At 53.9% G+C, this 12,461-nt stretch overlaps 2 protein-coding genes across 2 annotated transcripts; both read right to left on the bottom strand.

Annotated features, from left to right (window-relative positions):
* Window positions 1-3,485, bottom strand: QC762_118990 (uncharacterized protein). Its single transcript, XM_062886335.1, has 2 exons — window positions 1,081-3,485; window positions 1-714 (listed from the first exon to the last, which is right to left on the bottom strand). The coding sequence occupies exons 1-2, from the start codon at window positions 2,979-2,981 to the stop codon at window positions 531-533; spliced, it is 2,085 nt and encodes a 694-aa protein (XP_062749410.1). The 5' UTR covers window positions 2,982-3,485; the 3' UTR covers window positions 1-530.
* A 1,356-nt stretch (window positions 3,486-4,841) lies between these two features.
* Window positions 4,842-10,373, bottom strand: QC762_118980 (uncharacterized protein). Its single transcript, XM_062886334.1, has 2 exons — window positions 9,438-10,373; window positions 4,842-9,374 (listed from the first exon to the last, which is right to left on the bottom strand). The coding sequence occupies exons 1-2, from the start codon at window positions 9,878-9,880 to the stop codon at window positions 6,392-6,394; spliced, it is 3,426 nt and encodes a 1,141-aa protein (XP_062749409.1). The 5' UTR covers window positions 9,881-10,373; the 3' UTR covers window positions 4,842-6,391.
* Window positions 10,374-12,461: the final 2,088 nt, after the last annotated feature.

The following is a 12,461-nucleotide window of genomic DNA, read 5'->3' as shown; positions in this document are numbered from 1 at the left end:
CAGTTTTGCTTTGCCTGTTATGTCCTGTCCTAACTAAACAAGAACGTCTGTAATAACAACTTTGATGGGGTATCCTATTCCAAAAGCTATCCTCCTGATCCATTCCATCCAAGGCTCCCATTGCGAGCTCATCCCATATAGAAGTTAAAAATAAAAATAAAAAAAATATGGTAAATAAATAAACGACAACACCAGATTACCAAATCGTCAACTCCCTCCGCTTTGATCAGAATGATAAAATGCCTAGTCAAGTGGATATAATGACGAAACAACGCCCGCTTCGCTTGAAAAAAAAGGGGGGAAAAGAGAAACTTGCCCTCCCTGATAAAAATTGATGAGAAGGGAATGCTAACCCCCTGAAAACAACCAACATACGCCAGGATATCTATGCTTCGCTTGCTTGCTTGCCTTGCTGTAAAAAAAAAAAAATGGTAAATATGCCAGCAGAAATGAATGAGATGGTGCAAGATGGCCTCCGGAGTCACACATTCGGCGGCGTGTGTTTCCCCCCGGTCAGTTGAGGGTGTTGATTACGCAGGCGTCTCAGCCCGAAAAACCTTCTCAACCTTAACCAACAACTTCGCGTGCTCCGTCTTTCGACGAGTCTTGGACAGCAGGTCAATACACCGGTACCCGGTCTGCAGCCTGTCAAGGCGGATGCAGGCCCAAGCCATGAGGTTGTCGCGGATGGAGGAGCTGTCCTCTACTTTGAATCTGTACGCGTGTTGCTGTTAGCCACTGCTTGTAATAAAAGGACACAGATGGGCGGGATGAGAAGCGGTGTGGTTTCCGGAACGGAGCGGGAGGCGGTTGTCCGTTGCGTGACATGACGGCGAGGCGATCAGAAGCAAAGAAAATTGTTTTTTTCTCGTCTTCCGTATGCCCCCCGTCTGTCGTTCATCTCGCCGGTTCCCGCTCCGCCCAGCCTCTCCCGGACTTGTTCTGGCCTCATTCTGCGCTGCACAATTCCGAACGCGCCCGGCTTCCGTGATGTGCAAACGACAACGGCCGGCCAGAACGGAAAGCCGCAGAGGAAAATTCCTCTCCTTCGGTTTCCCCCGAAAGAAAGAAAAAGCGTACCTCACAAAACTCAACCCCTCAATCACATCCTTCACCTCAAAAAATTCCAACGACTTGCTGTCATACCCCCAATCAGGATTATCCGTCTCCGCCACCACCGTCTCCTTGACCAAATCCTGATTCCCCCCTTTTTGCTTCTCCACATGCAGCTCAACCTTCACCATCGGCCTGAATTTCCTATCCCCCATCACCCCCACCCCGCCCAACTGCCTCCTGTCCCGCGGTAAGGGAATTGCCTGCCCTGCCAGGACGGTAATTCGCAAATCCAATGTTCGCCTGGGGATGTCCTCCACGTCAACGTTTTCGTCACTCAACAGTCCTGGGGGCTTCAACACCCAGCCGTGAGTGTTCGCAAACATGGCGTCGTTGATCATCATCCCTTCGTCGGTGCGCTGCCAGTTCATGGCTACCATTTGGACCCCCCTTCTCCAGTGGAAAGAGGGGTCGGGGTTGCTGCTGTCTACGCGGAGACCCTTGGGGTATATTCTCATGAAGAAGTCGCGGTTGTGTGAGAGGAGAGTTCGGATTTTGGTAGCGTCGTGAGCCAAGGCGTGGAAGCAGTCTTCGCTGAGGCTGAAAATATGGGATGGGGTGCGGGAGTGGAGGGACTGGTGGTCGTCAAAGTGCTCGCTGTGGGTGTAGATCGCCAGGTCGGCCAGGGGCTTGGTAATGGGCGGTTTGGCTCTGATGGAGCTGATTCCGAGCTTCCTCCCGCGCTCAATCTCGTCTTCGACTTGCTTGTCAGATATGCGCTTGACTTTGATGAGGATTTTGTTGTAGAGTTCGTTGAGCCTTGGTTGCTGTGTAATGTGGTCGATGTGATCGAATGGCTTGTCGAGGAGGTAGCCGTCCCACTCTTCTTTCATGATTTGGACCATCATCTCTTGGTGTTCCTTGTCGGCGCCAACTTCGAGGGAGACAATGATGGGCAGGGGGTTCCTTTGGAACGCGGTTTCGCGGACGGCGATGCAGACTTCGCGGAAGCTGATCATGGAGGTCATGGTGCCGTGGTGGTGGACGACGGGCTCACCGTTGAATTTGTCCTCCTTGGAGCGAGAGGAGGCCCGGGATCGGCTTCCGACGAGGTCTCGCGGATCGAGGGTGGTAGAGCTTTCTCGCGTTTCTAGAGTTGAAAAGGTGGTTTGGGCAGCACTTGGACTCCGGCTGTGCTTGGATTCGAGCGATGAGAAGGCGCTTTGGGGGGCGCTAGGGCTACGGCTGTGTCTGCTCATGAGGGCATCGAGCCTTTCAGCCGCAATTCGCGGTATTGAGTTTGATGAAAACTGACGCCGGTGTTCCATTTGTGGCGATTTGGACGGTGTTCGGGAGGTACTACGGGAGTTGGGATTGTTCCAGACGTCAATCTCTATGCAACGGCAACCGTTGCTGAGAACCTCGCGATAGGCATCAGCCGTGCTGTTGGACGAGAGCTGATTACCATCCAGATATGTGTTATGGCTGCTGCTAATGAAGTAGTTGCTGATCGGTTTTGAGGCGTCTAATTCCTCATGCCTCCTCACGGCAGACCACGCCGACTCATTCTGACTCCATACCCAAAAGAAGTCTTGGAAAGAGTACGACTCTTGGGTCAACGGCTCCACCCATAAGGCGCCTTGTGTTCCCTTGAGAAAGGCCTCGAACTTTTCTCTTCTTAGTGTCTTTTCGGACCCTCGTGCGATGTTGTAGACATAGAGGATGTGTCTTCTGATGGAGTCATGGCAGGTAAAATGTGGGCGTATATTTCCACCCATCCCAGCCGACATAAGGGCAGCTTGGAGCATGGCCGATCTCCCCTGACTTGGAGCTCCGCGTCGAAGGGTTGTCATTCTGCGAATAAAGTTCCCCTTGCCCTTTTTCTTGGGCGGCTCTTCTCGCCCAAACTGCAATCCCACGCCATGCATTAGCCTCCTGCCTGGTAGTATTTCCCAACGGCTTACCAAGAACAAGAACGGCACAGACTTACCCTTATGCAAAACATTTTGCCTGGCGATTGCCAACTGGCAAAACCCGCCGTCTGAAAATACACAAGCTTCTCGGATTCGCAGTCAAAGGTTCCCTGCAGTCACGGTTCGTGTTGGAGGGGGGGCCTATGGCTATCGACACATTGGCTCGTCCGTGAGGCTGGGGGATTGCGGCAGCCCAAGCCAGAGTTTGTAGGCGTAGTCAACGATATACAGGTATGTACAGCGAGGTCTGGGATGGAGGGAAGAAGAGATGGGAGTGAGAGCCTCGGAGCCATGAAGAAAAATAAGGACGAGGCGGCGCCTTTCTTTTGGGGAAGGGTGGTAGAGGATAAGCAAAACGGGGGCAGGGATGTCAGCAGTACCGAAGACCAAGCGGAGCCTTGTCCCGCATCAAGAGTTCGCTGCCGCCAATGGATGCACGAGGAATGCCCCGCCCTCTGCTGATCCCTGTCCAACGACCACTACAGCGAGTGGCCCGAAGATACGGTTCAGGGACAAAACCACACGACGGCTTGACATACACAAGCCATATCGCTTTGTAATCCGTCCCTCCTCTGCCCAAAGCCGTCAATTCTCAGGTAATCACGTCTGGTCCAAGTCATACGGAGATGGCCCCAAAGCAGCATCAAGAGAGCCGCGTACCGAATCCATCCCCAAAGTTGGGCGCCTGGAGAAACAAGGCCTAGCTCCCCAGCCCAGCGTAACAGCGATCATGGCTGTGCAACAACTCGTTCAAAGGTGGGGAATCTTTGTTTCTCCAACACAGCAGCGTTCCCTTTTGGGCATTTGTTCACACATTTCTCCAACCATTTTGCTGACTTTTTCTCCAGATCGACCACCTGTTCTGCCAAGGAGACCGCTGTTTCCCATCAGCCCTATCGAATCTCGTGCCCTTGGCTCAAGGGCAGAGCGCTTTTGTCCCGCATCTCCATCCACTCGATTTTGATGCCTGTCGTGGCTGAGCTGCTGCCAGTCTGTTCGACCCCTTGATTTGGAGTCTTTCTGAGGACACAGCATATTACATTAGCTAAGGTAACGTCACTCAAACTTCAGCAAATTGCAACCGGCCCAGCCAAGCGCGGTAGAGAAATATCGTTGTGCTCTCTATAGCACTGTGCCGCTGGAATAAGGGGGCTAGTTCAAGCAAAACACATCATCAAATCAACATCGCAGTCGTCGCCGTGGTCGCCTTGGGCAGAAACAAGGCCAAAATGCTTGACCAAACCAATGGACTTCTCCATACCCAATCCAGCACACTGACTTGCCAAACTACTGCTGTAGCAATCACCCACCGCGGCGAATGACTACCCACACAGAGTATGTGGTTCAAGTTGCCAACTCGGCCCAGTCCGCATACGCACAGCCTCCTCAGTTTTGAGGCACAGCAGACACCACGCAGGCCCCAACCACACAACCGCAACGCAGCAGCTTCGGTCCTGTCCGGCTGGGCCTTGCATCAACTGCCTTCACGTTCTTTTCCGCAGAATCCACCGTGTCTCCATCATTTTGACATCTCACAACTGGGTTGGAGATGCCTGAGGAATATTATCCTCGAACCTGTTGATTCTTGTTACACAAAGATTCCCACGGCTGGCTACACAAGCGAATACCACCCAAGAAAAGTACCATACAGTAGCACAGCTGTAGGTAGCTCCCCCGCAAAGAGGACGAAAAGGAACGGGGCACGCACCGCCCTCCCGCAGTTGACGATCAACAACAAAAGCCGAAAGGAACGCCCCCGCGGCCGCCATCACGGCCGGACCTTGTGGTGACCTGTACACCCATCCGATCTTCGATGTATATCTGCAGGGCCTTCCGAACCTCAGACCCTCGAGCATCTGTAGCGGCATGCCACTTCCCTCCCCGGTGACACATGTCACAACTGAAAAGTCCGTCTAATATCTACTCAGATCTACCGGTGTGTACTCCAGCAAGGGTTCGCCTAGTCACCCGTCGAATCTCGAGTAGAGAGGGAAGCTTTTAACAGGAGATAATGACGTCTGTTGTCAAACCCAACCCCGAAGATAATCTTTAGACAAGCAGCACAGCCTCGGAGCAGCCTCACCTGGATACAGGTTCTCCACTCCAACGCATATTCAGGGTAGTCAGGTACCAAACCCTCCGCTCCCCCACCACGACCCTGACATTTGACTCAACCACAAAACCCAAACTTGGATTTTCCGGAACGGACGGCGTACTGACCTCTGTCTGGATATGTGACTGTTGCCATCTTCTTGCCGGGATACGCCGGCGGGCCGCTTTGGAAACCGACGAGAAAAACATGACACAAATCTCCCACAAATGATATACCTGGTGACAGGTGGTAAGTAATGGCGACAGTGGGTTCAGCAATCTCACTCTATCATACTCCTCCATCTAGCTCTCTCTTCCGTACATTCTTTCGCTCAACTTTCCCATCCCTTGCCCCCCTCACCCCCCCCTTCTACCGTACGCCAGTCACCCCTGACACCGGAGACACCGAAAGAACGTTGCTCACCACCCATACACACCACATCTGGAAACAAACATGCAGGAACTCTCCCCAATTTGGAACACCCACCCACACACCACCATCACCGCATAAGCAACACGCTGACCCGAAAACTTGGTAACCCGCGCCCATTGGGCAAGTCATCTTTGCAACTGGCTACCCCTAAGCATCCCCCACTCTCACCACAAACACAGAAGCAGAACACAGGCAAAGAACAAAGTGATCACATCTCCAAAATGTCTCTTATTCTCCCCCTCAACAACCCCACGCATATACGGAGGTTGGAGGGTACACGAATATGTATATAAATAATACAAGCCAAGTCCCCCTCCCCCTCTCCCTCAATCACCACCACACTACTGGGCCAGACCAAACCACCTCCATCCAGAAATCCCCTTCAATATTTCAAAACAAAACAAAAAACGTCCGTCCCTCCCTTTGTGAACCAAACTCTCCCCTATTCCAACTTCCAACTGGGTATAAATGTATGCTTTCTCTCCTTCCCTACCCCTTAAACAAAATAAAACAAAAGCGCCACTCCCAACAAAAATAAAAATCCCCAAAATGTGCAAATATGTTTCCATGGTAAATGTACAATAATTCCTACACAGCCTTATTCAAGCCGGTATTAGAAGTTAACAGGTTACAAGGAAATGCCTGACGGAAAAGTTCGCGGATAGCGATGTGTGATGTGGATGTTCATAATGACGACTGCGACATTCGTCAGTCGAAAAAAAGAAGGAAGCGCCGTCTATGCGGGATATCATGATAAAAAACGACAACGCTAGGAAATAATCATGCGTTTGTGTGTGTGTGTGTGTGTGTGTGTGTGTATGTGTGTGTGTGCCCGCTCACATCATCCCCAAATAGGGGCGTTGCGATAGGCGGGCGAGTTGTAGCTATGCAACACTCGGTAGGGAGGTTTTGGTCCATACGAGTTTTGCAAGCTCATGCTGCGCTTGCGATAATGTCCTCGTGGCACCTGGGGATGAGATGCATCTTGGTACCACTGCCCAGCCGAGGCATCAAGCTGACTCCGGCTCCAGGTGCTAGCCGGGGCGTGTTGCTGTTGCGCATACCGCGGTTCATACACTGGCTTGGAGGTTGCTGTGTAGCCGTTGGACATGGAGGGAGGATGTCCAGCTTGTGGCCGTCTTGCGAACTGGTTCCACTCATCGTGACTGGCCCGGTGCCTCAAGGGCTGCTGCTGCTGACTTGACCGCATCTGCCATGGCTGAGCACTGCTAGGGCGCTTGATGACATCCTCTTCGTGCTCCTGGACTGAGCTGAGTGAGCCCCGCCTGCTGCCACCATTCATCGATGTGTATGAAGGCTGGCGGGAAAGTCCGCCGTACTCAGACTGAACTTCCCAGGCGGGGGGCCTGTTGCTCGACTGACGGAATGCTGAAAGGCGGCGGGGATCCATTGTTGGTGCAGCAGAGGGCAGAGCCGCGTCCGGAACCATTCCTTGCTGGTATGATGGGTAGCTGCGAATACTCTCCCTGCTGGGCTTCCTCGAGAGGGATTGAGCAGCAGGATAGCTCTGAATGCTCTCGCGGCTGGCCGTGCGGTGAAGACTCGAGTTGGATGATTGTGATCGTAAGGGTGGTGGCACGCGGAGGGACATCTGGCGCCTCGTCGCCATGCTAACCGGAGGTGGTGTGTTGGTCTTGCTGTTCATGGACATCGCCTTGGCGAGTGGGCTAGGAAGCAAGGGTGATGGAAGCGAAGCAAGCAGTTCGGTGTGCGCGATGGCATACCTCGTATTCTCCTGGTCCTCGTCTGGGGGCGAGTAGATGACTGCACGACCACCCACCAGAGCATCAAGTGTCGCTTCGTGAGAGTGCCTAGGCGAGCTGTTGGCAAATTCAGAAACAAGCCGTGGCCTGCCATCCACGCTCCTTCGGTTCTCAAAACTCTGCCGAGCTGCTACGGGCTTCCGCACGATGGGCTTCTTCGGCATAACTTGCGAGGCGACGTGCGCAATGTGCGTGGGCACAGAGTGCATGGTTTGCCTCCACGAACTCTCCTTTGCGCTGTGCTCTGCTCCTGATTCAGCAGTAGCGGGAGGCTTCTGAGCCGTGTGAAGGGCATCGAGACTAGCCTCCATGCTTCCAACACTGAAAATGGTCTTCAGAGTATCCAAACTGGCTCGAGGCCTCAGTGCCAGCCTCTTGGTCGTTATGGGAAACCTGCCATTGTGCTCCTGAAGCTTGCTTTCCACCTCTCTCGGTATCGACGGAATGGCGTTCTGCTCAACAGCATGTGTCGCATGGGCTTCCAGTGGGCCAGCTGCAGAGCGACGAGCACTGCTTAGGAGTCTCTGGAGTCTGTTGGGTTTCTGAGGCTTGGTCCCAATGCTCAAGGTAGAGTTGTCAGACTTTGACGATTTGGCACTGACAGGGGTGACAGATTCGGGAGACGCTGGTCCGCGATCACGAGATCGGAGGTTCTTGATTGGAGTCAGGGAAAGCGGCGCCCTAGAGTTTCCCGCTCTGTTGAGGCTACTCTCCGGAGCTAGGTTGCTGGTGGAGCGGCTCGATTGTCTGGCAGACCTTGGGTTGGGCGACGGACCCGGGCTCTCGCGGCGAGCATCTTTCGGAGGTACTGGAGGAGGCGGTGCTTCTCTCGGTGGTGCTATGACATAGGCGGGCACAATGTGCTCCCGCTCATCGGATCTGACTGAGCTGCTCCGGCGGTTTGCTTCCGACCGGCCCTCAAGCGAGCGCATGCTCTCCTTCTTAGAAGGTTGATCCTTCGCCTTGAAGGAGCGGAGAGAAACATTTGAGCTATAGCCGGAATCGGCTTTTGTCAATGGCTTGTGCGGGGATTCGGGAGAGGGGCTCGTCGTCGAGATGAATCCGCTGTCGCTTCTGGACAGAGCCTTGGTCGGAGTGACTTGAGATGGCTTTGCACTGGGATCCAGACGAACATCCAGAATCTCGGCAGCTGCAATCTCCGATAGAACATCATCCTCGAACAATGAATCCTCCTGGGCGGTATGCTTGGATGTGGTCTGCAGTCGCGGGCTTGTCGGAGGAGATAAACGGATAGAGAGCGGGCTGATGTTGACCTCCTTCAAGTATTGTCGAGTGCTCGTGACAGAGACGCCGTCAGAGACAACGCTTGTCTGCTGGCTTACAACGGTGGTGGTGGTGTGACTGAGCCCCGCAGCATCTGGCTGTTGTGTAGGTGGTAGTGCAGCGGTAGCGGGGTTTGTCGTGCTGCTCTGGTCCGAAGCAGCCGTGTTGGCAAAGTAGTCATCATCTCCCCCCAACTTGAACCGACTTCCACCTTTTCTCTCCACCTCCGGACTCGAAGGGCTGGCGGGCCCGTTCGTGATACGCAAAGAACCCAACTTATAACCACCAATTGACTGATAATCTTCCTCGCGCGGCGTTACTGCTCTGGGAATCGACTCGATATCATCAATCCGAGGCGGCATAGAAACGATTCCATCTCGGTACGAGTCGAAAGACGGTTGCCTGGACAAACTTGGGGTAGGAGGGTGACTATATCGTGGATTGAATCTTGGTTGTCCGGGAACGCTGCGCATCGAATTTGCTCGGGTAGCAACGCCTGGCGTTTGGATGATGGATCTTCGTCGAACAGGCATATAGAGCGAGACTTCCGAGTTGGCACGGGTGACCGAGGTGCTCGGAGGGTTCGTCGGATTGGAGCTCTTCCACGTGGTCTCGGTGACAACCGTCATCCGATTCTCTGACATGGTCGTCGCATGTTCAAGCCCTGGTTCTTCGACGAGATTCAACAAACGCTTAGCCTCATATGACGTCAAGTTATAGTTCCAAGATGTCCGGGTTCTAGGTTCGGATGACCACCTGTGCAGACAGATGTTAGCAAGACTTTCAAGACCCAGCAATCGCCACAGACACAGAACGTACTCCTCAGGCCCAGGCGGCCCATAGTATGCGACTGCCGACTCATACGTCAACGAGTTGGCCCTGTTCATCAGATCCACCATCCTCGATCCCGACCCAGTACTATCCCGATGGTCAGCGTCAGGCACAACCTGGGTTGACCTCACGCGGAACAGGCTTCTTCGTTTGGATTCCTGGTGCAGAGCTGGGACTGATGTGAACGAGGCACTGCGGCCGTTGCGTGTCTGGGCAGTGTCGGCCTGGTCAAAAACCGATGAGGTTGGGGTAGAGACTGGCGAAGGAGAAGACAATGGAGGATCTGGCAGTGGGCGGTTGGAGTATCTCTTGGGGTTATTTGAGGAGCCGCTGGGGCTCAACAGACCGGCTGTGGCATGATTGTTGGTTTTTGGCTTGGACAGCTTCTGGGAATACCTCCGGGCTGTCTCAGTGGACTGGGCGTTTCCCATGGTGCCAGGAGTGGGCTATGGGGCAGTAGCCCACCGAGGGTCGACGGCAAGAGTGTTGCTATGCGGATATTGCGGGTGCCATGCCGTTCCAATGCTGTGTGGTCCAGGAGTGATGTGCCGCGGTGAGGGTTCTCGGGGGTTATGGGACAGCAATCAAGTCAAGACACGGGGCGAGAGCAGCCGGCTGTCGGCTGGGAATAATTCGGAAACGGGGGATGGTGGGTGGGAAGGAAAGGAAAAAGCTGAACTGAAAGAAATGGAGTTGAACAGCCACACAAATGGGCCCAGCAGAAACCAGCCTGCCCTGGCTCAAAGGGATGGCGTGTTTCCTGGGGTTTGTTTGGCCTCTCGCTCTGGCGAGGCTGGAAGAATCCGAGACGTATAAGTAGACGTCGAAACACGACTGGAAGAAGGCAAGAAGATGGGAGCAAGACAAGAGAGGGACTGGATGGGGCACCCGGATGGGCGCGTGCGGTTGCTTTGTAGATGTAACAAGTCTTGGTTGTTACATGAGGTGCATGCGCCTGAGCCAGGGAACCCCCCCCCCCCCCTCCCCTTCCCTTCTGTTCAGGGAGCACAGGAGCAAGAGAGTGGGGCTGCCCAGAGTGGGACGTGCGCCAGCTCCATCGTGGAGAGATCAGTGAGACCAGAACATTAGAACACTGTGTGTGAGCGTCTGATCCCTGCCTCCAGCTTGGAGCCTACAGCCTGGCCTACAGACGTCTCTTCCTGCACCCGCCAACCTCCCTCCTGCTTTGGTTCGGCTGCGCGGTGAGAAAGGGCATGTTCAAGTCTGTCGTATATTTGACAGATGGGGATGGATGACAGGGTGCTCCAGATTCAGTGCCCGCATCTTGGTTCCCTTGCACCTGTTCCTGCTACCACCATAAAGCCTGATTTGTCCCTTGCAATGAATGATACACGACGTACCAAACAAGACGGGTGGCCGGACAGCCAATGAGTCGAACAACACAATTTATTCTCTCTTGCTCTACAATATCTACATGCCATGAAGACCAGGCCTGGACAGACCAAGATCAGGACTCGGTGAAGCGGGGTCCTTCAGTGTTGGCGATATCTGTTTCAGATGGGAGAGCTCCGGAAACCCACACCTCGTGCCGTCTTTACATGTCTCAATTGGGCACTGTTGAGGACCTTATCCCAGTGAGCTTGCCCCAAAATGGCTTTGACGTCTGCCTCCGGTCAGTTGGCCAATTCCCGCTAGATCACCGGCCATTTCACAAGATGACAGCGCAATTTTATATGGCGAGATATCTTGGCAACGAGGTGAGTACAGCCTTGGAGCCTTGTCAAAGCTGATAATCACCCAGCAAGTGTCATATCATGTCGCAGCAGCGACGGAATCTGTGGGTTTTCTGGAATTTCCATGATGCAAAGCAACTGTTGATCGTGTCTGTGAAAGCCCGGAAGCTCGGCTCCAGGGTGGGCTGGGTGGTTGAGGAGGAGGGGAGACTTCAGTGGTTGAACGACCAGCCAAGGCCACAATGCCACACAATTTCAAGATGTGATCTCCGAGTTCTCGATCCCGCTGATTTTCTCTCATTCTTCATCAAACCCCCGCTTGGCGCCCGTCAGCCCCCCCCGCAAGTGGGGGAGGGTAATCTTCTGAGCCTCCCTGTTCGGGATGTAACCCTGTGCGCGAAACGTCATCAGCCTGGAGGAGCAGCAACACCCGAGCGCGTCTCTTGGACATCGTAGACAGTTTCCAGAGTTCAGGACTTGCGCGCGTTTCGATGCCCAGATTGGGGTCACCAACTGCCGCCTCCGGCAACGCCATCTGCACTTCTGATTCGGGCAGAGAGAGACCATCTCCGGGAATTCCCAACGCACTCCCGAGATTCTTCGTGTCCGAGAATGCCCCACACCCGGGGTCGGTCCTCGGCCAAGCCAAGACCGATCGATCGGTGTGTGGTAGGTGTTCTCTCTCACCGTCGACAGGTTGTTTTGCTTTTGTTGACTTTGACCCTACATCGACACGACAACCCGTGTTTTGCACAACTGTCGAGCAGAAAAGCGGTAAAAATGGCGGGGACATGCAACAGCTATCAAAAGGAAGAGTCTGCATGAAGTCAAAGTGGAATAGCATGAGGGGTTGGAGGACCCCTTCGACACGTGGTGAGACATGGAGCGCCAATTCACCAAGAAAACTCTTATTTTCTCACGCTACTGCTGATTGCTGGCAGCAGGAATGCAGTCTTTCAGAGTCGAGGCCCGCTTGACGCCCGTCGAGACACCTGCGTCGTCGTCGGGTCGGATGCTGTCGAGGATCATGGTTTGACAGCATGAAGGTGAAGGCCTCTCTCACCACCACCACCTTCAAACACCCCTGTCTCTGCAGGATGCCCCCGCCATTCAATGGCGGCTCAGTGCGAAGAAAGCAACAGGGCAGGTTCGGATGTCGACGCCAACACCGATTCTGACATCATCTTTTATCAGTGATCCGACCAAGGATTCGGTGCATGCACCCCACTCCCATCAAATAGCCAGGATTTTCTTCTCTTCCAGCAACCTGTTTTGTTCCACTTAATGAAGGAATGTATATCACGACTCGAATCCTGTC

The sequence above is a fragment of the Podospora pseudocomata genome, assembly GCF_035222375.1.
Source record: "Podospora pseudocomata strain CBS 415.72m chromosome 1 map unlocalized CBS415.72m_1, whole genome shotgun sequence".
Taxonomy (NCBI): domain Eukaryota; kingdom Fungi; phylum Ascomycota; class Sordariomycetes; order Sordariales; family Podosporaceae; genus Podospora; species Podospora pseudocomata.
The sequence above is the reverse complement of the archived record's forward strand: the minus strand, read 5'-3'. Positions and strand labels throughout refer to the sequence as shown.

What these genes read in the sequence shown, in the direction of transcription:
- QC762_118990 (XM_062886335.1), bottom strand. Translation starts at nt 2,981, where the DNA reads ATGCATGGCGTGGGATTGCAGTTTGGGCGAGAAGAGCCGCCCAAGAAA. An exon ending in GAGGGGTTGAGTTTTGTGAG is followed by an intron (nt 715 to 1,080) that starts GTACGCTTTTTC and finishes ACACGCGTACAG; the next exon opens with ATTCAAAGTAGAGGACAGCT.
- QC762_118980 (XM_062886334.1), bottom strand. Translation starts at nt 9,880, where the DNA reads ATGGGAAACGCCCAGTCCACTGAGACAGCCCGGAGGTATTCCCAGAAG. An exon ending in GGGCCGCCTGGGCCTGAGGA is followed by an intron (nt 9,375 to 9,437) that starts GTACGTTCTGTG and finishes CTGTCTGCACAG; the next exon opens with GTGGTCATCCGAACCTAGAA.